We start from the raw sequence: 17,459 nt of genomic DNA on the forward strand, positions 1-17,459 counted from the left end.
GTCTCCCTGTCTCCGGTCATATTTCTTTTCAAATATGAATGAATCAGCCTCACAGAAACTACAAAAGCAGGTTTTACATCTGCTTCCAGCTCACACATTATACTGAATTAATTGAATTAATCATGTTCTGTGAGGCTGCTGATTTGGTTTGTTTCCTGTTTTCTGGTTTTGGGTGAAACTAGACATCCCAGAGCATCACGTTGTGATGTTTTCACCTGACGGGATGGATAGCAGCTCTCAGTCCTTCCTCCAATAAGAGCTGACTTCACCCTCTCACGAATCTCACCTAAAAAGCCAAAACTGTTCAACAATGCAATGAAAAGAAATTTCAGCAACACAATCTCAGCGACTCCCTAAATCTTGCATATGGCAAAAATTTATAGTCATTGAGATGCTGAAATTTCTTTTAAAAAAATGGATCTTTACAACTTTGAAAATGTGAGTTGCCAGCGAACATTTATTTGTGTCTGGCAAACCACAATTTTACGATGTGTTCCATTTTCATCTTTAAACTCTTCATTACCGACAAGCAGACTTTGAACTAACCACGCTCTTCCAATCAAATCTGCTTACTTCCTCCCTGCTCCCCACTTCCTGTCACCTCGACCAATCAGGATGTAGACACTGAATATTCCGAGGCTGGCCACACCGCTACAGAGACTGATTATTACTATGAGGAGATGGTCCCACAGCCAGAGGGTGAGGTGACTGGACATGAAGAGATCCCTGTGCAGGTAAAAAGAAAATTACACACGACATGAAATAGTCAAAGAAGACCGGCTAGAAAAGATAAACCGGACAGGACACACAAGTTAATTAAACACACCATCTTTCTTTATTTGCACATAATATCTCAGGAGTTTAGATTCAGCAGAAGTTTGCAAAAAAACTCACCTCAATACAAGAGGCTTCCATCGCCTAAAGGAGTCCACGGTGTGACACATGTGTGGTGGTGAGCCCAGTCCTTGTAGTTTAACCATAGTCCTGTGTCTCTTTACACTTTTCTAACCACACATCACTGTTTTGTTGGCGCCGACGCCACGTGACAAGACATAAGAGAAAACCTCTTTCAAAGGAAAATGCACCACATTCATCTGAACACGTCATCAAACATTTTTATGTGACGCCCCTTTTCGCTAACAACAAGATCCCCGTTTTGTTCTCACCGCAAGACTCCCGGGTTGATCAGTGCGTGATCTTGTCGTAAGAACAAAAGTCTTGTGAAAAGGGGATTCACGTGGGAATATTTGATCAGAAGGTAACAAAGGCAGATGAATATAATGCATTCTCGTTTGAAACCTAACCCTCAAGAAACTCAGATCAAGTTTCTGATTTGTTTCTAACCAATATTGTCGTTATCATTACTATCATTTTATCAATATCAGCTGACTTTGGTGACTTTGTTTTAGTTTCCAGGAATGTTTTTGCTGTTCTTGTGGATATAGATACGTTATCGATATATCATCATTCCTGATTATTTGTGGCCCATGTTTACATATTTTGAATTACTCCTCTCTGACTTGAGATAACTGCACAGCGTAATTCCACTGGATTCATTTTTGTGTTTTTTGCAATGGTAAGTAAAATAGTCTGTAACGTAGTTGTTTTGCTTTGCATAGCTTAGCTCGTAGCAGCAGCTTGTTTTTGCAAAGTGTTTCACATCAGTTCTGTGTCGTACAAGCACATCAAGCCAAACTTTTATAAGGTCAGAGAAATCATTGGGCGACAGGTGATCACACACGCTGATGATGATATACTTTGATGAAAACTCTGACTATTATAAGCTCCACAGAAGACGTTTGATAGAAGATTTATAAATGCTCATCCAGAATTTCAGCTGAGAAAATGGGACTGAAGTTACGGCATGACGGACTGATAGAGTCGGTCAGATGTCTTTTTGTTTTCTGTCCATATGTCACTGTTCATTTGCAGAAGGTAAGACTCACGTTTTTCTATATATGCCCCTCTCTTCCACTCTGATCCTGTATTTCTCTTCCTTGTACTAACACTTTCCCATCATACTTAACTCTCCCTCCTCCACCCACTGTCCATTCCTCTTCTTCTCGATTCATCCTCTCGTAACCCCTCCACCTATCCCATCGCGACTTTCACTAAACACCAAACCAGCCCCAGGTGGAGTCGACGTTGGTGGGAGAGGAGGTGGAAGCCACCAAGGCAGGCGGTGCGGGCGAAGACGTCTTCACTGAGGAGTATGTGACTGGGGACGTGGGCCTTAAGGAATACGACTATTCCTACAGGGACTACAATGAGCCGTTAGCGGAGACTGAAGAGGTCGATGCCAACATGGGCCCCGCCCTGTCCGCTGTGACAGACGAGGGAGGCGTAAGTAGTTTTGCTTAAAAGGCAAAAAAAAAAAAAATCCATTTCAACCAACTCTGAATCCCAATCTTTGTCAAATGTCAAAAACTTGTTTGAGTTTGCCGTTTCTCAAAAGCCATTATGGAGCCATATGTTATTTATTCATCGCTGAGAAATATTGACCCTCTTATTCATGGGGACTAATTTGAACACACATGGGAGGAAGTTCTGCCTGAAAGACCGGGAGGGAGAATATATTCATAACTACCACTTAGACTAGAGATTGAGACTTAAACTCCTGAGTAAATGTTCACTGTAGTAATAAATCAAGTGAGAAGTAGAGTCACTTTTACAGACTTCTATAGAAACTACCAGTGGAGTCGCCCTCTGCTGTTCATTCCAGAGAAAACAGGTTTCAGGCACTTCTGCACTGGCTTCACTTAGAGTCTACGTCCATTTTTATTGGATCTGTGATTGTCTCTGAACAACCTCGACCCAAAATACAAAATGTTTCACCTTGTAAAGTCTATTTACAGATTCTGTTTCACACTTGGCAAACTCAACCATTAACAGAGAATCTTGAATTTGAATGCATTTAATTATAAATACTTTGAGAACCAAAACGAGTCCTCACATGTTGGTTGAGATGGGTTTTATTACGGGACCCGAGGACGAATAGCCATTACCACGGTGTGAGCTATTTGGGATCCTAATGCACATAAAGATAACTTGAACGTTACGTACACTGCATAAAGAGGCATTATGAAGTGCAGCAACACTCTGCTTGCTGCATCTTTAGTTCTGAATGCCATTTTTGTCAGTGTGTAGCTTCATGTAGAGCTGCTAAGCCCAGACGATTCTCTGTATCCATGCAGACAATGTTCTGCAAGTAATGAGAACCATTAGATCTTCGGTTTTTGGACGAAACAGGTTGTCATTTTATCATTCTGCAGTAATAGACTGTATTGTTATATAGTAAATTCATGTGTTTCACTGAGTGTGTTAGTCGTTTTAGTTTTACAATGTGTGTAAATACCTGTACTGACTGTGCCGTGTTGTTGGCTACATGTGTGTTTTCCTCAGGCCGCTGTCAGAGGCCATAAAGGAGAGAAAGGAGAACCCGCTGTCTTGGAGCCTGTAAGTTACAATAATAATAATAAAAGTAATAATGGTTTAAATTCATTAGATGAAATGGTTTCAGTGGTTTTTGCGTAATCCTGCTAACAGACACTTAATGAAACTAATTAATCCTATTTATCATCTAATGCAGATTAATCAGTGGAAATTAGAGCAGATGTCAATCATTTTTAAAAGCGTTCATTATAAGTATGTGTAAACTCTGTGTGTGCTGGCGACCTGTTTGCCCCGCCACCAGCAAACGTCAGCTGCAGGTGCAGATGTCTCCAGGAGGATTTAAGCGTGTGTTGGTGGTTAAGAAAATTGTACCACAAACTTGTCTGTAGTGTGTGTACTTGTTTGTACTTGTTGATCCTGCATCATATTTTTAACTTTTTGATTTGTGCAGGGTATGCTGATTGAAGGACCTCCAGGACCCGAGGGACCTGCTGTAAGTTGTTCCCTTGGTTTTTTACTGACCTTAATATATTAAATTGCACCTGACGCTGACACTGAGTTGAAAATCTGAACACCTGATCATTCTTTCTACTGCTTCTCTTTCAGGGTCCGACCGGCCCCCCCGGCTCCTCTGGACCCCCCGGCTCTGTTGGCGACCCTGGCGAGAGGGTGAGTTTTTCTCTTAACCTGAAAACAAAATGATAGAATCAGTGCACAGGCAAATCCGAGACATTATTGCTCATTAAACATGCACTCTGAAAAAAAAGAAGAGGCTGCATCCCATCACCACCATCCGTCAAGTTCACTGCCCCTTCTCTCCCCTCCTCAGGGCGTTCCTGGTAGAGCTGGTCTGCCTGGAGCTGACGGAGTCCCAGGACCTCCTGGAACCTCTGTCATGTTGCCTGTGAGTCACCTTGAATTTAGATCTTGATGGTTTGCTGTTTTTTTTAAAAATTAAATTAAATTGTGGAATCTGGCCGCTCTGGTGCCGACCACGGCTCCACCTGCCACCACATTTTAAATCTGTTTGTCTTTTCTATTTGTTCATTAGATGATTTCATTGTTTATTCATAAAATTCAAATAATCCTTTAACTTTTTTCCCTTTTCTCTCTGCAGTTCCGTTTTGGTCAGAGCGGAGGAGATAAGGGTCCCGTTGTTTCTGCACAGGAGGCTCAGGCAGCGGCCATCTTGTCTCAGGCCAGGGTCAGTCGTCACTTTTACATTTCCATCAGATAAACGTTCTAAAACATGCATGTTAATGTTAAAAATGTTTATATTGGTTAAAAAGTTGTGTCAGGGGCTTTTGAAACTTCACATTTAAAGCTACTGTTCAGAGGTGATTGTAAAATTATGTTAATTGGTTAATAAGTTCCCAGTTGACGCGGGGTCCTGGATCATTATCCCACTCTGGAACTACTTTTTCAAATGATTCCAACACATGAACGCACAATAACTTCAGTAACTTCAATAACATAAGAGATATTGAGCTGAATCTCTCATTTATTATTTACAATCATTTACAATGTGTATAATGTGTAAGCAGCCATGTGCCTCTGCGATCATTGATTGTGACGTGTTGTTGTCTGCAGATGGCTCTGAAAGGACCATCTGGACCAATGGGATTCACTGGACGCCCCGGACCCCTGGTATGTTGCCTGTCACTCAGCCCTTTACCAGTTCATATCCGAAACCAGCTGATATGATGATGATGATGATGATGATGGTGCTTTCTGTTTCAGGGGAATCCTGGGAGTCCTGGCCTGAAGGGAGAGAGTGGAGACCCTGGTCCTCAGGTAGAAACTCAACCTGAACTGTCGCCTCACATCAACAATCAAAACATTCAAATCATTATTTTCTATCAAATCATGTGTAATTAACCCTCTCTTTCATATTTCACTATTGTGTATGTTATTATTAAACACACACACACACACATATATATTTATCATTAGCATTTATCACAGTTATCTGATTCATTTGTCAGGGCCCCAGGGGACCACATGGTTTGATGGGACCTCCAGGCAAACCAGGAAGAAGAGTGAGTATTTATTTATTTACTTTCTTTAGTTTTTTTAATGTAAAGTTTGTACATTTGAAGTCAAATTTATTCAGGAGCTGTTTCAAACACTTTTTACTTTTATTCTAATACAAGGTTAACGTATGGTCATATCATCTCTGCTTGTGTCCTGACAGGGTCGGGCCGGAGCTGATGGTGCCAGAGGAATGCCCGGAGAGCTTGGTTCTAAGGTAACGTCTCTTTGGTTTAATTTCCTAATTAAATCAATCCATCCATAAAAACTTGTACTTTAATTTAAATATATCCATTTGTATTTGGATGTCTTCTAGATATTGTCAGCTCCAGACAGTTGAAGAGTGAAGCTGAACTGTAGATCAGTTTAAAAGACTTACAAGTTATTAAAAACCAGAGTTTATCTCCGATATTCAGCAGGAAAGTTTTGAAAATATGAAAAACTCTAAACAGAGTTTGGTAAATTAATTACGTTGATGAGTTCCAGCTGTTACAGAGCGCTGGTCGCCTGTTTACTCATAGTTTACTAATATTGATTGTATCTCGTGTAAATCGCATCAAATTCAACTCTGCACTTCCCAACAAATCATATGTCAAGTGTGAACAGGTAAAACGGTTCTCGAGGTATTCTCCAGGTACAGACTGATTTCTGGAATTAGAAGATGGATGAGAACCTCTTAATCCTCTTAATCCCACATAGTGTTGCTTTAATGCATCAGCTTCACTTGTGATGTATTTCTACCTCCTGCGTTACAGTGGTAATACTTCAAGTCTGTGTGTGTCTCTCAGGGTGACCGTGGCTTCGATGGTCTTCCTGGTTTGCCCGGTGACAAAGGACACAGGGTGAGAATCACAACGCCACATTCGCTCCACGCGACTCAGACGACAGTGTGACCGTTCAGAACAACCTTGTTCTTGAACATGTTTAGGAACGTGAATCCTTGAATAATCTGTTCGTGAGCAGCAGTGAAGAGTTTTCTGATCCCTAACTCCTCAAATCGCTCATCTCTGCAGGGTGACACAGGATCCATGGGACCCGCAGGATCTCAAGGGGAGGACGGAGAGAGGGTATGACGTGTTATGATAAAGGAATCTCGGTGTCTCTCGATAATCAGAATCTTTCTGCCCTTGAACTGTTGTTTCTGTGCGTGGTTTCCAGGGAGACGACGGAGAAGTCGGACCCAGGGGTCTCCCAGGTGAACCAGTGAGTGTTTCCATGACAATTCTGCTGATTTTAAATTTCTCTTTATTGTCTATTTTCCCAAGCGACTTATCTTGACTTCTGGGAAAATATGTTTTTTGTGTGTGTTTCTTCACTAATGCGCCCTTGTGTGTGTGTGTGTGTGTGCAGGGACCTCGTGGTTTGCTCGGACCCAAAGGTCCTCCTGGAATCTCTGGGCCTCCTGTGAGTGCAAACCTTTTTTAAACTACATTGTTCTACTGTGTAACCGCTGAACACCCGCAGCACCTCACGAAACAACACTGAAAGACGGGATGTCCAGAAATCTATAAATGATCATGTAACGTTCCAACACTCACCTCAAAACAACACCAAGTATTACCCAGGATTCAAGCGGCCAAATCCACAGGATCCATTGGACATCCACACTTTCTTTCATAAAACTTGTAAACAATCAGAATCAACTTCAGTCCCAAGGACTTTTTCTTGTTGTTGACGTCTTTATTCGTCCTCTCTCCCTCTTAGGGCGTGCGAGGAAACGACGGGCCCCATGGCCCCAAAGGAAACTTGGTCAGTGTCACTCTCAACCTTATTGATAAGCTTTTGAATCAGAAGAGAATTGGTAGCATAACTGGTTGTGATGACACTAAACCTGTGATTCTCTCGACCTTGTCTGTCCTTCTCTGTGATCTTCAGGGTCCCCAAGGAGAACCAGGACCTCCAGGTCAGCAGGGAACCCCAGGAACTCAGGTGAGACAGAGGAATGGTCGTCATTATCAAATACACGTGACTCTTTCACCACGTAGCTGTGTGACAAAGAGCAAAGACGTGCTTACGCAAAGGAAACTGGATTTATTCCATAGGTGACTTTGTTTTATTATTAATTCTTTTTTTGTTGCAGGGAATGCCAGGACCTCAGGGAGCCCTCGGACCTCCAGGAGAGAAAGTAAGAACGTCTTAAAAAGATACAGGAAGTTAATGTACTTTAACCAGATATCAGACATTTGAAGTAACTAACGTTCACGGCTTCTTCTGTCCACTGAATGATGTCACTCACCTTGTCTTCCTGTCCATCAGGGTCCCACAGGCAAACCAGGTCTCCCAGGAATGCCCGGTGCTGACGGACCTCCTGTACGTTTGTCTCTTCCTTTATCTTTTAAAGAAATATAATTTTATTAAATTGAGTTGAGCTCCAGCGGAGGACGTCTTTATGAAGCTTGAGCTTTGTGTCATCTCTTCTCAGGGTCACCCCGGGAAGGAGGGGCCTGCTGGCACCAAAGGAAACCACGTGGGTGTCAATCACAAACACAATCACAAACACAATCACAAACACAATTCAACAATTACATCTGACTCTTAGCAGGAAAAAATATACTTCAACTGAAAGAAATCGATTCAAATGCATATCCAGAGTAAAACCTTGGTGCAGTTACTTAAATTGGGTTGTGCATGTAAGGATGAACATGTCGATTGTTAAATATTTATTGTGTTGTCAACTCGTCCTTCTTTCTTTGATCTTGTCCAGGGTCCCAACGGTCCTCAGGGTGCTATCGGCTATCCTGGCCCTCGTGGCATCAAGGTTGGCGCAGTTCATCTTTACAGGGAGCTTTGAAAAATTAAGCAAATACATAATGACCTCACAAACACAAGACTTTGGACCGTTGTCCTGATTATTTAATCCTTTGATTGCAGGGAGGTCAGGGAATCCGTGGGCTGAAGGGACACAAGGGAGAGAAGGTAAGTGATTTATTTCAAAATTAAAATATAAATCAACAAAAATAAATGTCTCTCACTTAAGAAATAACGTCCCTTCAATGATGATCGGTAAAGAAATGCACAGTAGAAAACTGGTCCTTTCAATAACAAACTTAATATTTTCTTTTGCTGCATATTTATATATATTTTTTCCTCTTATTTGTGTTTCTAGGGAGAAGATGGTTTCCCTGGAGTTAAAGGAGATTTTGGCACCAAGGGAGAGAGGGTAAGATGGAGTAACCGATTGGTTGATTGGTTTGTTCATGTAACGATGAATTGATATTTCGATATTACTCTTGTTGTGTTGATTATTTCTGACGGGCGAGCTTTGTGTCCTGCTGACAGGGAGAGCTCGGAGTACCAGGACCCAGAGGAGAGGACGGTCCAGAGGGGCCGAAGGGTCGCGTCGGACCCCCCGGTGAGCTCGGACCACTCGGACTTGTTGGAGAGAAGGTACGACACGTTGAGCACTGACCAGATCAAATGAACGGCTCTCTGCAACATGAGATCAGCTACCGATGTTCTTAGCCGCGTCGTTTGTTATTTAAACTGCAAATTAAGATGATTTCCACAAATTTGTCAAGAAATTGTATTTCCTCTAAATCAAGGGAAGGCCTCTTTTTTACAAAACATTTGGCAAGGGAATGTCATCGTGCTGCCCTCTTGTGGTTGTTTTTACATTTTGCATTTTAATGTGATTGTAATATAACATCAGCTGCTTCTCATATACATCTCGTATTAAAAACTATAATCATCATTACTGGCAGGTTTGTGAAACATCAGTAATCTTTAAACAAAATGGCATCTGTGTGATTCAGGTTCTTAATGATGTGATGATGTGATTCCAGGGTAAACTTGGTGTACCTGGACTCCCTGGATATCCTGGAAGACAAGGACCTAAGGTGAGAGAGACACCACCCTGACTCGTTTATTCAGTGATTGTCTGCATCTCTGTCCTCGTCGTGGTGAAAAACTGTGCTGATGCTGATTTGTTTGTTTTAGGGATCCCTCGGATTCCCAGGTTTCCCTGGTTCAAACGGAGAGAAGGGAACGAGGGTGAGTTGGCTGTTTTTGATCAAAGCTTTAAAAGTTCTCACTGTGATAAAGACTCTTTATCTACACTGATGCATTTCTCCTCTTGAGCCTGTAATTACTCTTGTTGTATTTTCAGGGTCTCTCTGGCAAAGCAGGACCAAGAGGACAAAGAGGACCAACGGTACATTTCACTCTTTGAACTTTTCTTTGATTTTACGTTGTCCTATCACACTGATGCATCTTCAACCGATGGTATTCATAATTAGTGTTTTGACAAAAACGGGCTGAAGACACTGATCTCTACTGCGCAGGCTCCAAATGATGTCATCGCTGCAAGATGGCGGTGTTCCTATTTTTGATATTTTGGCTTTTCTATTAGGAAGAATAGACGTGTCGTCCATTTAATGAACAGTCCATGATGAGCTAATTAACTGTGGTGACAGAGACAGTCGCATTTGATTGATTGTGACTGACTGAGGCTTTTCCCTGCTTGTGACCACCAGGGCCCCAGAGGACAGAGAGGACCGAGGGGCGCCACCGGGAAACCAGGAGCAAAGGTTTGTCCACACCGTGAACCAGAAACAGATGATTATTGTTTTTACTGACGATCACATTCTTTTCATTGATTATTAATCACTGACCACATCATAGTCAATGTATTTATCACACATATATCGATGGACCACTACAAACAATCTAATAACTTCACAGAAAATTCTTTTCTTCAGAAAATGATTCTCTATAAATTTAGATGTTTAATGAGTATTTATACATTATGTCTATTAAATTTGTTGGTCATTTTTTATTTCCTAGGGAACTTCAGGAAGCGATGGCCCATCTGGTCCTCTTGGAGAGAGGGTAAGCTCTTCATTTTAACTCCCTGAGATCATTTCCTGTTTGTGGGCGTCAAATATAACATGTTCATAAGACTGATTGATTACATTATATGTTGTGATTATATCGTGTGTTGTTGTCTCACCAGGGATTGCCCGGGCCTCAGGGAGCCAACGGTTTCCCCGGACCAAAGGGCCCTCCTGTAAGAAAACCCTCTGACTCCAGTTATCTCTTATTGACTCTATATGTTTGAAGTGGAATCAATTGATTGTTAATCACTCGTGTTTAGAGGGACAACCGTCTTAAAGTGGAGATAATCATTCATTGATATTTGATGTTTCCTCACAGGGACCACCAGGAAAGGATGGGCTGCCTGGACACCCCGGGCAGAGGGGAGAAGTTGTAAGTTTGATTTTTTTTTTTCCCTACTATTGATATTTATGGTTTATTGTGTTTTTATTGATCAATTATTCACATGTTCAATATAAAATAAGGTGTACAAGGCAGTGGGATATGTCTATATGTTATAAATCCATCTGACAGATTAGTGGTATCTGTCCAACGTTGACGTCCATCATGCATTCCCTCTACAATTTCTTGCACTTACATATACAATCCATTATACACACACACCCCTGCCTACGACGCATGAAAATAAACACAAAATATATGAATTTGTACGCTCCTCTACCTGTACCCTGATCAGTCTCGTCCCTGTGTTGTACTTTGTGCCTTCATTTGCAGAAGGTTTGATAAGAAAAAGAGGCAGGTTGGTTTTAAGAGAAATCAGGGGGAAATAAATGTGAACCTGAAAAACTTTCTTCAATCCAAGCATCGACTTCACGTCACAATAATCTCTACAAACGTGTTGCTGATCATGTGATGAGCAAATATGAGCAAGCAACAACACACTTCAGTCACTTTTTATTCTGGATTTAGGACAGAGGTTAAATATTCTGCAGATTATCAGTTAACTGAGTTTATCTCCTGCAGGGTTTCCAAGGTAAGATGGGTCCACCTGGGCCTCCTGGAGTCGTTGGACCTCAGGTGAGTTTCATAAACTCAGTTCACAAGCTGGTTATGCAACAAATCAGATGGGTTTCAACACAACAACCTGTTTCTCTTTTTGTGTTTCAACTCCCTTTGTTTCCTCTTTCCTCTTCTCTCCATCTCCACCTGTTTCTCCATCCTCCCAGGGTCCATCAGGAGAGACGGGTCCCATGGGCGAGCGCGGCCACCCCGGACCCCCAGGTCCACCTGGAGAGCAGGGACTTTCTGGTCCCTCAGGAAAGGAGGGCACCAAGGGAGACCCTGGACCCCCAGGAGGCCCCGGAAAAGATGGGCCCTCAGGACTGAGAGGCTTCCCCGGCGAGAGAGGACTGCCGGGAACCCCTGTGAGTATGACCTAAACAAAACGAAACAATAAACAGATTATCAGGCTGATACTTAACATAAGATCAATAATTTGACTTTTGCTGAAAACTGATTCATAATGTTTGTGTTTTTTTGCAGGGAGGTGGAGGACTGAAGGGAAGTGAGGGACCTGCTGGACCACCTGGACCTGCTGTACGTCTCAAACCCAATGAACAATTCATTCTCAAACATTCTCAAAGTTAGAACATCACTTAGTAAAGTTCTTACGTAATTCTCAGATCTGCCTGTTTTTACAAAGTTCTTTCTTGGCCCATGTCACTTCCTTGATTCATGGAAATCTGTTCTGTATTTTTTTGTGTAATCCCACTGACAAACAAACAGACTGGGGTGAACACATGAATATCTCTTCTGTCTTAAGAATCATTAACAACATTGGTCTTTATAATGCTGGACCTTTGTAGGGGTCTCCTGGTGAGAGGGGACAAGCTGGTACTGCTGGACCTGTTGGACCTCCTGGCAGACCGGGCCCTCAGGGGCCACCTGGACCCGCCGGAGAGAAGGGAGTTCCTGTGAGTACGCTGGAGATTTTTCACTTTCTCCAACCAGCCTTAGAAGAAAACCCATCAATTATGAATTCTCCCTTTTCTCCTGTTAAGGGTGAGAAAGGACCTATTGGACCGGCAGGTCGTGACGGAGTGCAGGGTCCCGTGGGTCTGCCTGGCCCCGCCGGAACACCTGGAGTACCCGGAGAGGACGGAGACAAGGTCAGTAACTCGAAATCCCTCCAAAGCATCCTTTTCAAAAGTCCAGTGGGGCTCAGTGTGGTTGCACAGTCGTGTGCGTCATGTGTCGGTATCAGCGCTTTGTTTCAAACTCTGCAGTGACATGGATGTTTCCTTGTTGTTTCAGGGTGAGGTCGGAGAGCATGGTCAGAAGGGCGCCAAGGGAGGAAAGGGAGAACACGTGAGTAACGATAATTAAACGATCGGACATATTTCTAATGGAAATAATCAGAATTGAATCACAATTGTTGGTTTGCTCACTGTTTTTTTCGGTTGGCAGGGTCCTCCTGGTCCACCTGGGCCGATGGGTCCCGTCGGTCAGCCTGGTCCTGCCGTAAGTTCAACTCTTTGACAGTTTGAAGAACTAGTGGTTTGGACTTGTCCCTGGTTGTGTACAGACACTAAAAACATGATAAAGAGTTTAATAAATAGAAATGTAATCGTATGAATACTTCACAGATCAGTCCTGCAAACATGAGACGCTCAGACATCAAAGATTTCATCACTAGCTGAGTTAGAACTTATTATTATCACCATGTCTTTGTTTCTGTTTGTCTCTTTCTCTGGTGCAGGGAGCTGATGGAGAGCTGGGACCCAGGGGCCAGCAGGGGCCTTTTGGAGCCAAAGGTGACGAAGGATCCAGAGGATTCCCAGGAGCCCCAGGACCCATTGGACTGCAGGTGAAAAAAAAAAAAGCCATGATACTCTTTTCTGACGTTGATTTCAAATTTTTCTGAAATCTTTATTTCAAACCTTTAGATAAAGCTTTTTTTTACCAGCAGCCTTCTCCTGACCTCATGGTTGTTCAGTTTGTTCTCATCTTGATTCTGTTTTATTTAGTCAATATTAAGCGGTTTTGAATTGTGCCATAAAAAGTTTTTCATTATCATCATTCATTTTATTATTGAATATTCATTTTGAGCTCCTGTTGCTAAATCAAACTGGTTGTTTGTGTAACTGTGGCCTTCGTCCTGCAGGGATTGCCGGGACCTCCAGGTGAAAAGGGAGAGACAGGTGACGTCGGACCTCTGGTAAGTTTCAGAAATACATGGTTACCATGACGCCCAGTTCAGTGACTCCTTTTTACTGCAATAAAATTAATAAATGATGATAAAAGCAGAAACCTGTTTATTTTTCCAGGGTCCTCCAGGCCCTCCAGGACCCCGCGGCCCTGCCGGACCCAGCGGAGCTGATGTGAGTTTACAGCTCTTATCTAAAAAAATTATTTTCACGTCACTACTTCTGTAAACATCGACTGTTAGTGGTAACTTTTTAAATGAGACAAAAGAGCAAAAGTGAAATTCTTTGTTTTGTTTGAAATGTTTTTTCATGTGTTTTTCAGGGTCCTCAAGGTCCTCCTGGTGGTTTGGGTAACCCTGGACCGATTGGAGAGAAGGTGCGGAGTCTAAAGTGATATTTCAGCATGGAAATAAAACAAAGGAAAAAGTGAATTCAATCAACTTGTCTTGTGAACTAATAGAAGCTCTGTTTGCTCTGCAGGGAGAGGCCGGTGAGGCTGGACCACCTGGAATTGTCGGAGAACCTGGAAAGAAGGTGAGTGTCTGCGTCTTAAGACATCAGGAGTCTGAACCTGCGAGTTAATAACATGTCCTCCTGCCTCCAGGGTCCTCGTGGAGAGCGCGGAGAGAAGGGAGAGTCCGGACAACCTGGAACTGCTGGACCTGCTGGAGGACGAGGACGACCCGGAGACGACGGACCCAAAGGAAACCCTGTATGACACCCACAGAGAGACGAGCCCTAATGAACACACACACAGTGGCTCACAGATCGATGACTGCTGACTCCTCTGCAGAATGTGAATTTCTCATTAAATGTTCTTTTTCTGCTTAACGTCAGGGTCCTGTTGGTTTCCCTGGTGACCCCGGTCCCCCTGGTGAGGTTGGACCCAGAGTGAGTAACCTTTCTTTAAAGAATTAACATCAGCGTCGTATGTAAGTCATGTTTCTGTGGCTGCAGGGCTCCAGCTTGTTTCGCACACGTCGTCTCCAAAACGTTAACTCTGCTCTGATTTACTTCAGGGTCAAGATGGCGCCAAGGGAGAGAGAGGAGAAGATGGTGAAGCTGGAGAATCTGTAAGTCAAAGCTGCAGTACCGCAGATATGTGAATGAAGTCTTAAAAAAGGTCTGACTCATTCCTCTCTGCCTCTTACTGCAGGGCTCCCCTGGACCTCCTGGTGAGAACGGACCTCCCGGCCCCACAGGAAAGAGGGTAAGGTCACCGTCCTCATTTGGGACTTCCACGTATACGTCACATCGGCCGTCTTAATGCAACCACCTACTTTGCTTCTTTCCTGCAGTGTAGTAGATACAATTATCTGAACATTATTTATTTCATTTTAACTTTTATGATTCAGTTATGGAATTTGAAATGATTGAGTTTGTGTGTGTGTGAACGTTACATGTTTCATTTCACAGGGTCCTGCTGGAACGAGAGGACCAGAGGGACGACAGGGAGAGAAGGGAACCAAGGTGAGTTTCTTAGCTCCCTGTGGTTCTTAACTCAAAGCAGACAGTACAACCATACTTCATGTGGCGGATTGTAATGTGTTGTAGTTCTTTCTCAACGCTACAGACATTAATATACAGTAATAAAAATACACTGATCGTCTACAAACATTAGAATTTATCTCCGATCACTGGTGTGAAACACTACGATACTGTCTCTGAAGTCTGAGAGATAATGTTTCTATGAGGAAGTGAAAGAAACTTTTAGACTCTGATATTTATATCTGTCATACTTAACATAAATCATTTTATTCACTATGGCGTTAAAAAGTCTGCAGAACCTGCAGAAACCCTGCTCTAAGATAGTGAGGATAATTATAGTCATGAATTATTTCAAACTCCTCGTTTATTCCAATTGTAAAACACAACTTACACTGTTTCACTTAAAAACATTTTAATCCTGTTTCTTGTCATCGTGATTCACAGGGAGACTCAGGTGCTGTTGGCCCACCAGGAAAAACCGGCCCCGTTGGCCCCCAGGGGCAACCAGGAAAACCAGGAACAGAAGGTCTCCGAGGACTCCCAGGATCTGTGGTAATGATAATGAATAATGAAAAATTAAATAAACCCAAGCGTTGGAATCAGATTATGAGACAAAGACACTTTCAAATCAATATAACACATGTGACACAAGAGTAAAACAAAGCTTCTGAAATATATTTGTATTTGTTAATGCAGCAGCTAAATATACAATATTCAGCTTGTGTGTGTTTGATTGTGTGTTTGATGAATCTGTGTTTCAGGGTGAACAAGGATCTCCGGGACTTGCTGGACAGAAAGGTCCACCTGGACCCCTGGTGAGATACCATCACCTTTTATTTTTCATTCATTCGTCTGCTTTTGAATTACAGTGTATTTATAACAGGAAGTTTTCCAGCAGCAGTTTATTTCTCCTGCTGCCTTATCCTTCAATCCTCCACCTGTCCTCCTCCACCTCTCTTCACAAACTTGTTCACGTCTTCCTCTTCTCCTCCTCCTCCTCCTGCAGGGACCACCTGGTTTGCCGGGTCTGCGTGGAGACCCCGGTGCCAAGGGAGAGAAGGGACACCCAGGTCTTATCGGCCTCATCGGACCCCCAGGCGAGCAGGGAGAGAAGGGAGACCGAGGTCAGTCCGGGCCTCAGGGAACCTCCGGGACCAAAGGAGAGACCGTGAGTCCTACGACCTCAGTCCGATCTGTCGTCAGTCACGTTCATGTAGAGATTCATGTTCATGTTCATGTTCATGTCTCGTGTGTTGTTGTAGGGAATGGCTGGAGGCTCCGGACCCATCGGCCCTGCTGGTCCTCCTGGTCTGCCTGTGAGTGCACATCAATACGCTGCCCCACTTCTCTCTCCCTCTGTTCCCATAATGTTTTTCAGCTTTATACTAAAAAACAATGGAGGAGGGTCACCACTGAAATAAAACTAAAGCCTTGTTTGTTTTCCAGGGTCCTCAAGGTATCAAAGGAGCTAAGGGTTCTTCTGTGAGTATATTTTAAAAGCCACAATGTGAGTGACATAAAAAAATAATCCTTCGACTCTGATTTAATTCTCCAATGCTTCTCTTCCAGGGAGGAGCTGGTCCAAAGGGAGAAAAGGGTGTGCAGGGACCTCCTGGACCTCCTGTGAGTGATTCCTTGTGAAAATGTCAGGATTTATCATCTGAATTCCTCTTCGCTCACTCTTTGCGCCTCATGGATGATTGTTGTTAAACTTGCTTCCCAGGGCCCACCAGGTGAGGTCATTCAGCCTCTGCCCATCCAGAGGAGTCCCAAGTCCAAGCGCTCCATCGACGCCAGCCAGCTGCTCCCCGAGTCCGACCCCGACATGCCTGCGTCTGACGCCGCTGGCACCGAGTTCCTGATCGGCAGTGAAGGCATGGAGGAGATCTTCGGCTCGCTCAACTCACTTCGCCAGGAGATCGAGACCATGCGTTTCCCTCTGGGCACCCAGGACAGCCCCGCCCGCACCTGCCAGGACCTGCACCTCAGCCAGCCGGACCTCAAAGACGGTAACGGATTCAACCCAGAAATTCACCGTTGTCTGCTGAGATACTGATCGATTGGTTTTAAATCTGAAATCATTTCGACATGAAGATGACGCTGATCCCGTCATTGAATTATGCAAATTGCAGACAACAACCAAAACATAACCTGAAAGAACTTATACATAAAAATAGAAATTAACATTTCAATAAAAACTAATTGTCCCACCTTGTTTTGTCTCTGTCTCCCTCTGCAGGAGAATACTGGATCGACCCCAACCAGGGCTGCTCCAGAGACTCCTTCAAGGTCTTCTGTAATTTCACCAACGGAGCAGAGACGTGTCTGTATCCCAGCAAGAGCCTCAACACGGTCAGTCCAACAAATCAGCAGCGCTCTGTAAAATCTGACATTTCAGGGTCGGAGCTGGAACTGATTTGTGTTTGCAGCTTCTGATTTCCCACTTTAACGATGATGATTTCACTCGGTAGAGCTCGTACCTCAAGGCCCAACTGTCAGATCAATCAAGCTGCATGAAATTGCACAATCAGAGATACCAGTCCCCTAAAAGTGCCTGTTTTTATCGAA

General features: G+C 43.4%; 1 protein-coding gene across 9 annotated transcripts in view; it reads left to right on the top strand.

Moving 5' to 3' along the window:
• The window catches only part of col11a2 (collagen, type XI, alpha 2), a 44,088-nt gene that overhangs the window by 23,276 nt on the left and 3,353 nt on the right, over positions 1–17,459 (top strand). For 5 of the 9 annotated variants that reach the window (XM_069516100.1, XM_069516095.1, XM_069516096.1 and 2 more), the window contains 56 exons: positions 615–734; positions 2,128–2,343; positions 3,403–3,456; positions 3,845–3,886; positions 4,000–4,062; positions 4,223–4,297; positions 4,511–4,597; positions 4,984–5,040; positions 5,134–5,187; positions 5,379–5,432; positions 5,588–5,641; positions 6,213–6,266; positions 6,438–6,491; positions 6,583–6,627; positions 6,775–6,828; positions 7,129–7,173; positions 7,300–7,353; positions 7,505–7,549; positions 7,681–7,734; positions 7,847–7,891; positions 8,129–8,182; positions 8,296–8,340; positions 8,531–8,584; positions 8,704–8,811; positions 9,207–9,260; positions 9,361–9,414; positions 9,530–9,574; positions 9,897–9,950; positions 10,207–10,251; positions 10,376–10,429; positions 10,576–10,629; positions 11,221–11,274; positions 11,424–11,621; positions 11,740–11,793; positions 12,063–12,170; positions 12,258–12,365; positions 12,511–12,564; positions 12,664–12,717; positions 12,956–13,063; positions 13,361–13,414; positions 13,524–13,577; positions 13,726–13,779; positions 13,884–13,937; positions 14,008–14,115; positions 14,241–14,294; positions 14,423–14,476; positions 14,560–14,613; positions 14,820–14,873; positions 15,336–15,443; positions 15,653–15,706; positions 15,898–16,059; positions 16,154–16,207; positions 16,338–16,373; positions 16,461–16,514; positions 16,615–16,900; positions 17,131–17,243. In XM_069516100.1, coding sequence (XP_069372201.1) covers positions 615–734; positions 2,128–2,343; positions 3,403–3,456; positions 3,845–3,886; positions 4,000–4,062; positions 4,223–4,297; positions 4,511–4,597; positions 4,984–5,040; positions 5,134–5,187; positions 5,379–5,432; positions 5,588–5,641; positions 6,213–6,266; positions 6,438–6,491; positions 6,583–6,627; positions 6,775–6,828; positions 7,129–7,173; positions 7,300–7,353; positions 7,505–7,549; positions 7,681–7,734; positions 7,847–7,891; positions 8,129–8,182; positions 8,296–8,340; positions 8,531–8,584; positions 8,704–8,811; positions 9,207–9,260; positions 9,361–9,414; positions 9,530–9,574; positions 9,897–9,950; positions 10,207–10,251; positions 10,376–10,429; positions 10,576–10,629; positions 11,221–11,274; positions 11,424–11,621; positions 11,740–11,793; positions 12,063–12,170; positions 12,258–12,365; positions 12,511–12,564; positions 12,664–12,717; positions 12,956–13,063; positions 13,361–13,414; positions 13,524–13,577; positions 13,726–13,779; positions 13,884–13,937; positions 14,008–14,115; positions 14,241–14,294; positions 14,423–14,476; positions 14,560–14,613; positions 14,820–14,873; positions 15,336–15,443; positions 15,653–15,706; positions 15,898–16,059; positions 16,154–16,207; positions 16,338–16,373; positions 16,461–16,514; positions 16,615–16,900; positions 17,131–17,243 — 4,092 coding nt within the window. The remainder of the gene's footprint in view (positions 1–614; positions 735–2,127; positions 2,344–3,402; positions 3,457–3,844; positions 3,887–3,999; positions 4,063–4,222; positions 4,298–4,510; positions 4,598–4,983; positions 5,041–5,133; positions 5,188–5,378; positions 5,433–5,587; positions 5,642–6,212; positions 6,267–6,437; positions 6,492–6,582; positions 6,628–6,774; positions 6,829–7,128; positions 7,174–7,299; positions 7,354–7,504; positions 7,550–7,680; positions 7,735–7,846; positions 7,892–8,128; positions 8,183–8,295; positions 8,341–8,530; positions 8,585–8,703; positions 8,812–9,206; positions 9,261–9,360; positions 9,415–9,529; positions 9,575–9,896; positions 9,951–10,206; positions 10,252–10,375; positions 10,430–10,575; positions 10,630–11,220; positions 11,275–11,423; positions 11,622–11,739; positions 11,794–12,062; positions 12,171–12,257; positions 12,366–12,510; positions 12,565–12,663; positions 12,718–12,955; positions 13,064–13,360; positions 13,415–13,523; positions 13,578–13,725; positions 13,780–13,883; positions 13,938–14,007; positions 14,116–14,240; positions 14,295–14,422; positions 14,477–14,559; positions 14,614–14,819; positions 14,874–15,335; positions 15,444–15,652; positions 15,707–15,897; positions 16,060–16,153; positions 16,208–16,337; positions 16,374–16,460; positions 16,515–16,614; positions 16,901–17,130; positions 17,244–17,459) is intronic. The other 4 variants (XM_069516098.1, XM_069516102.1, XM_069516099.1 and 1 more) reach the window with 2 other exon arrangements.

This window comes from Paralichthys olivaceus, chromosome 20 (assembly GCF_024713975.1).
Source record: "Paralichthys olivaceus isolate ysfri-2021 chromosome 20, ASM2471397v2, whole genome shotgun sequence".
NCBI classification, from domain to species: domain Eukaryota; kingdom Metazoa; phylum Chordata; class Actinopteri; order Pleuronectiformes; family Paralichthyidae; genus Paralichthys; species Paralichthys olivaceus.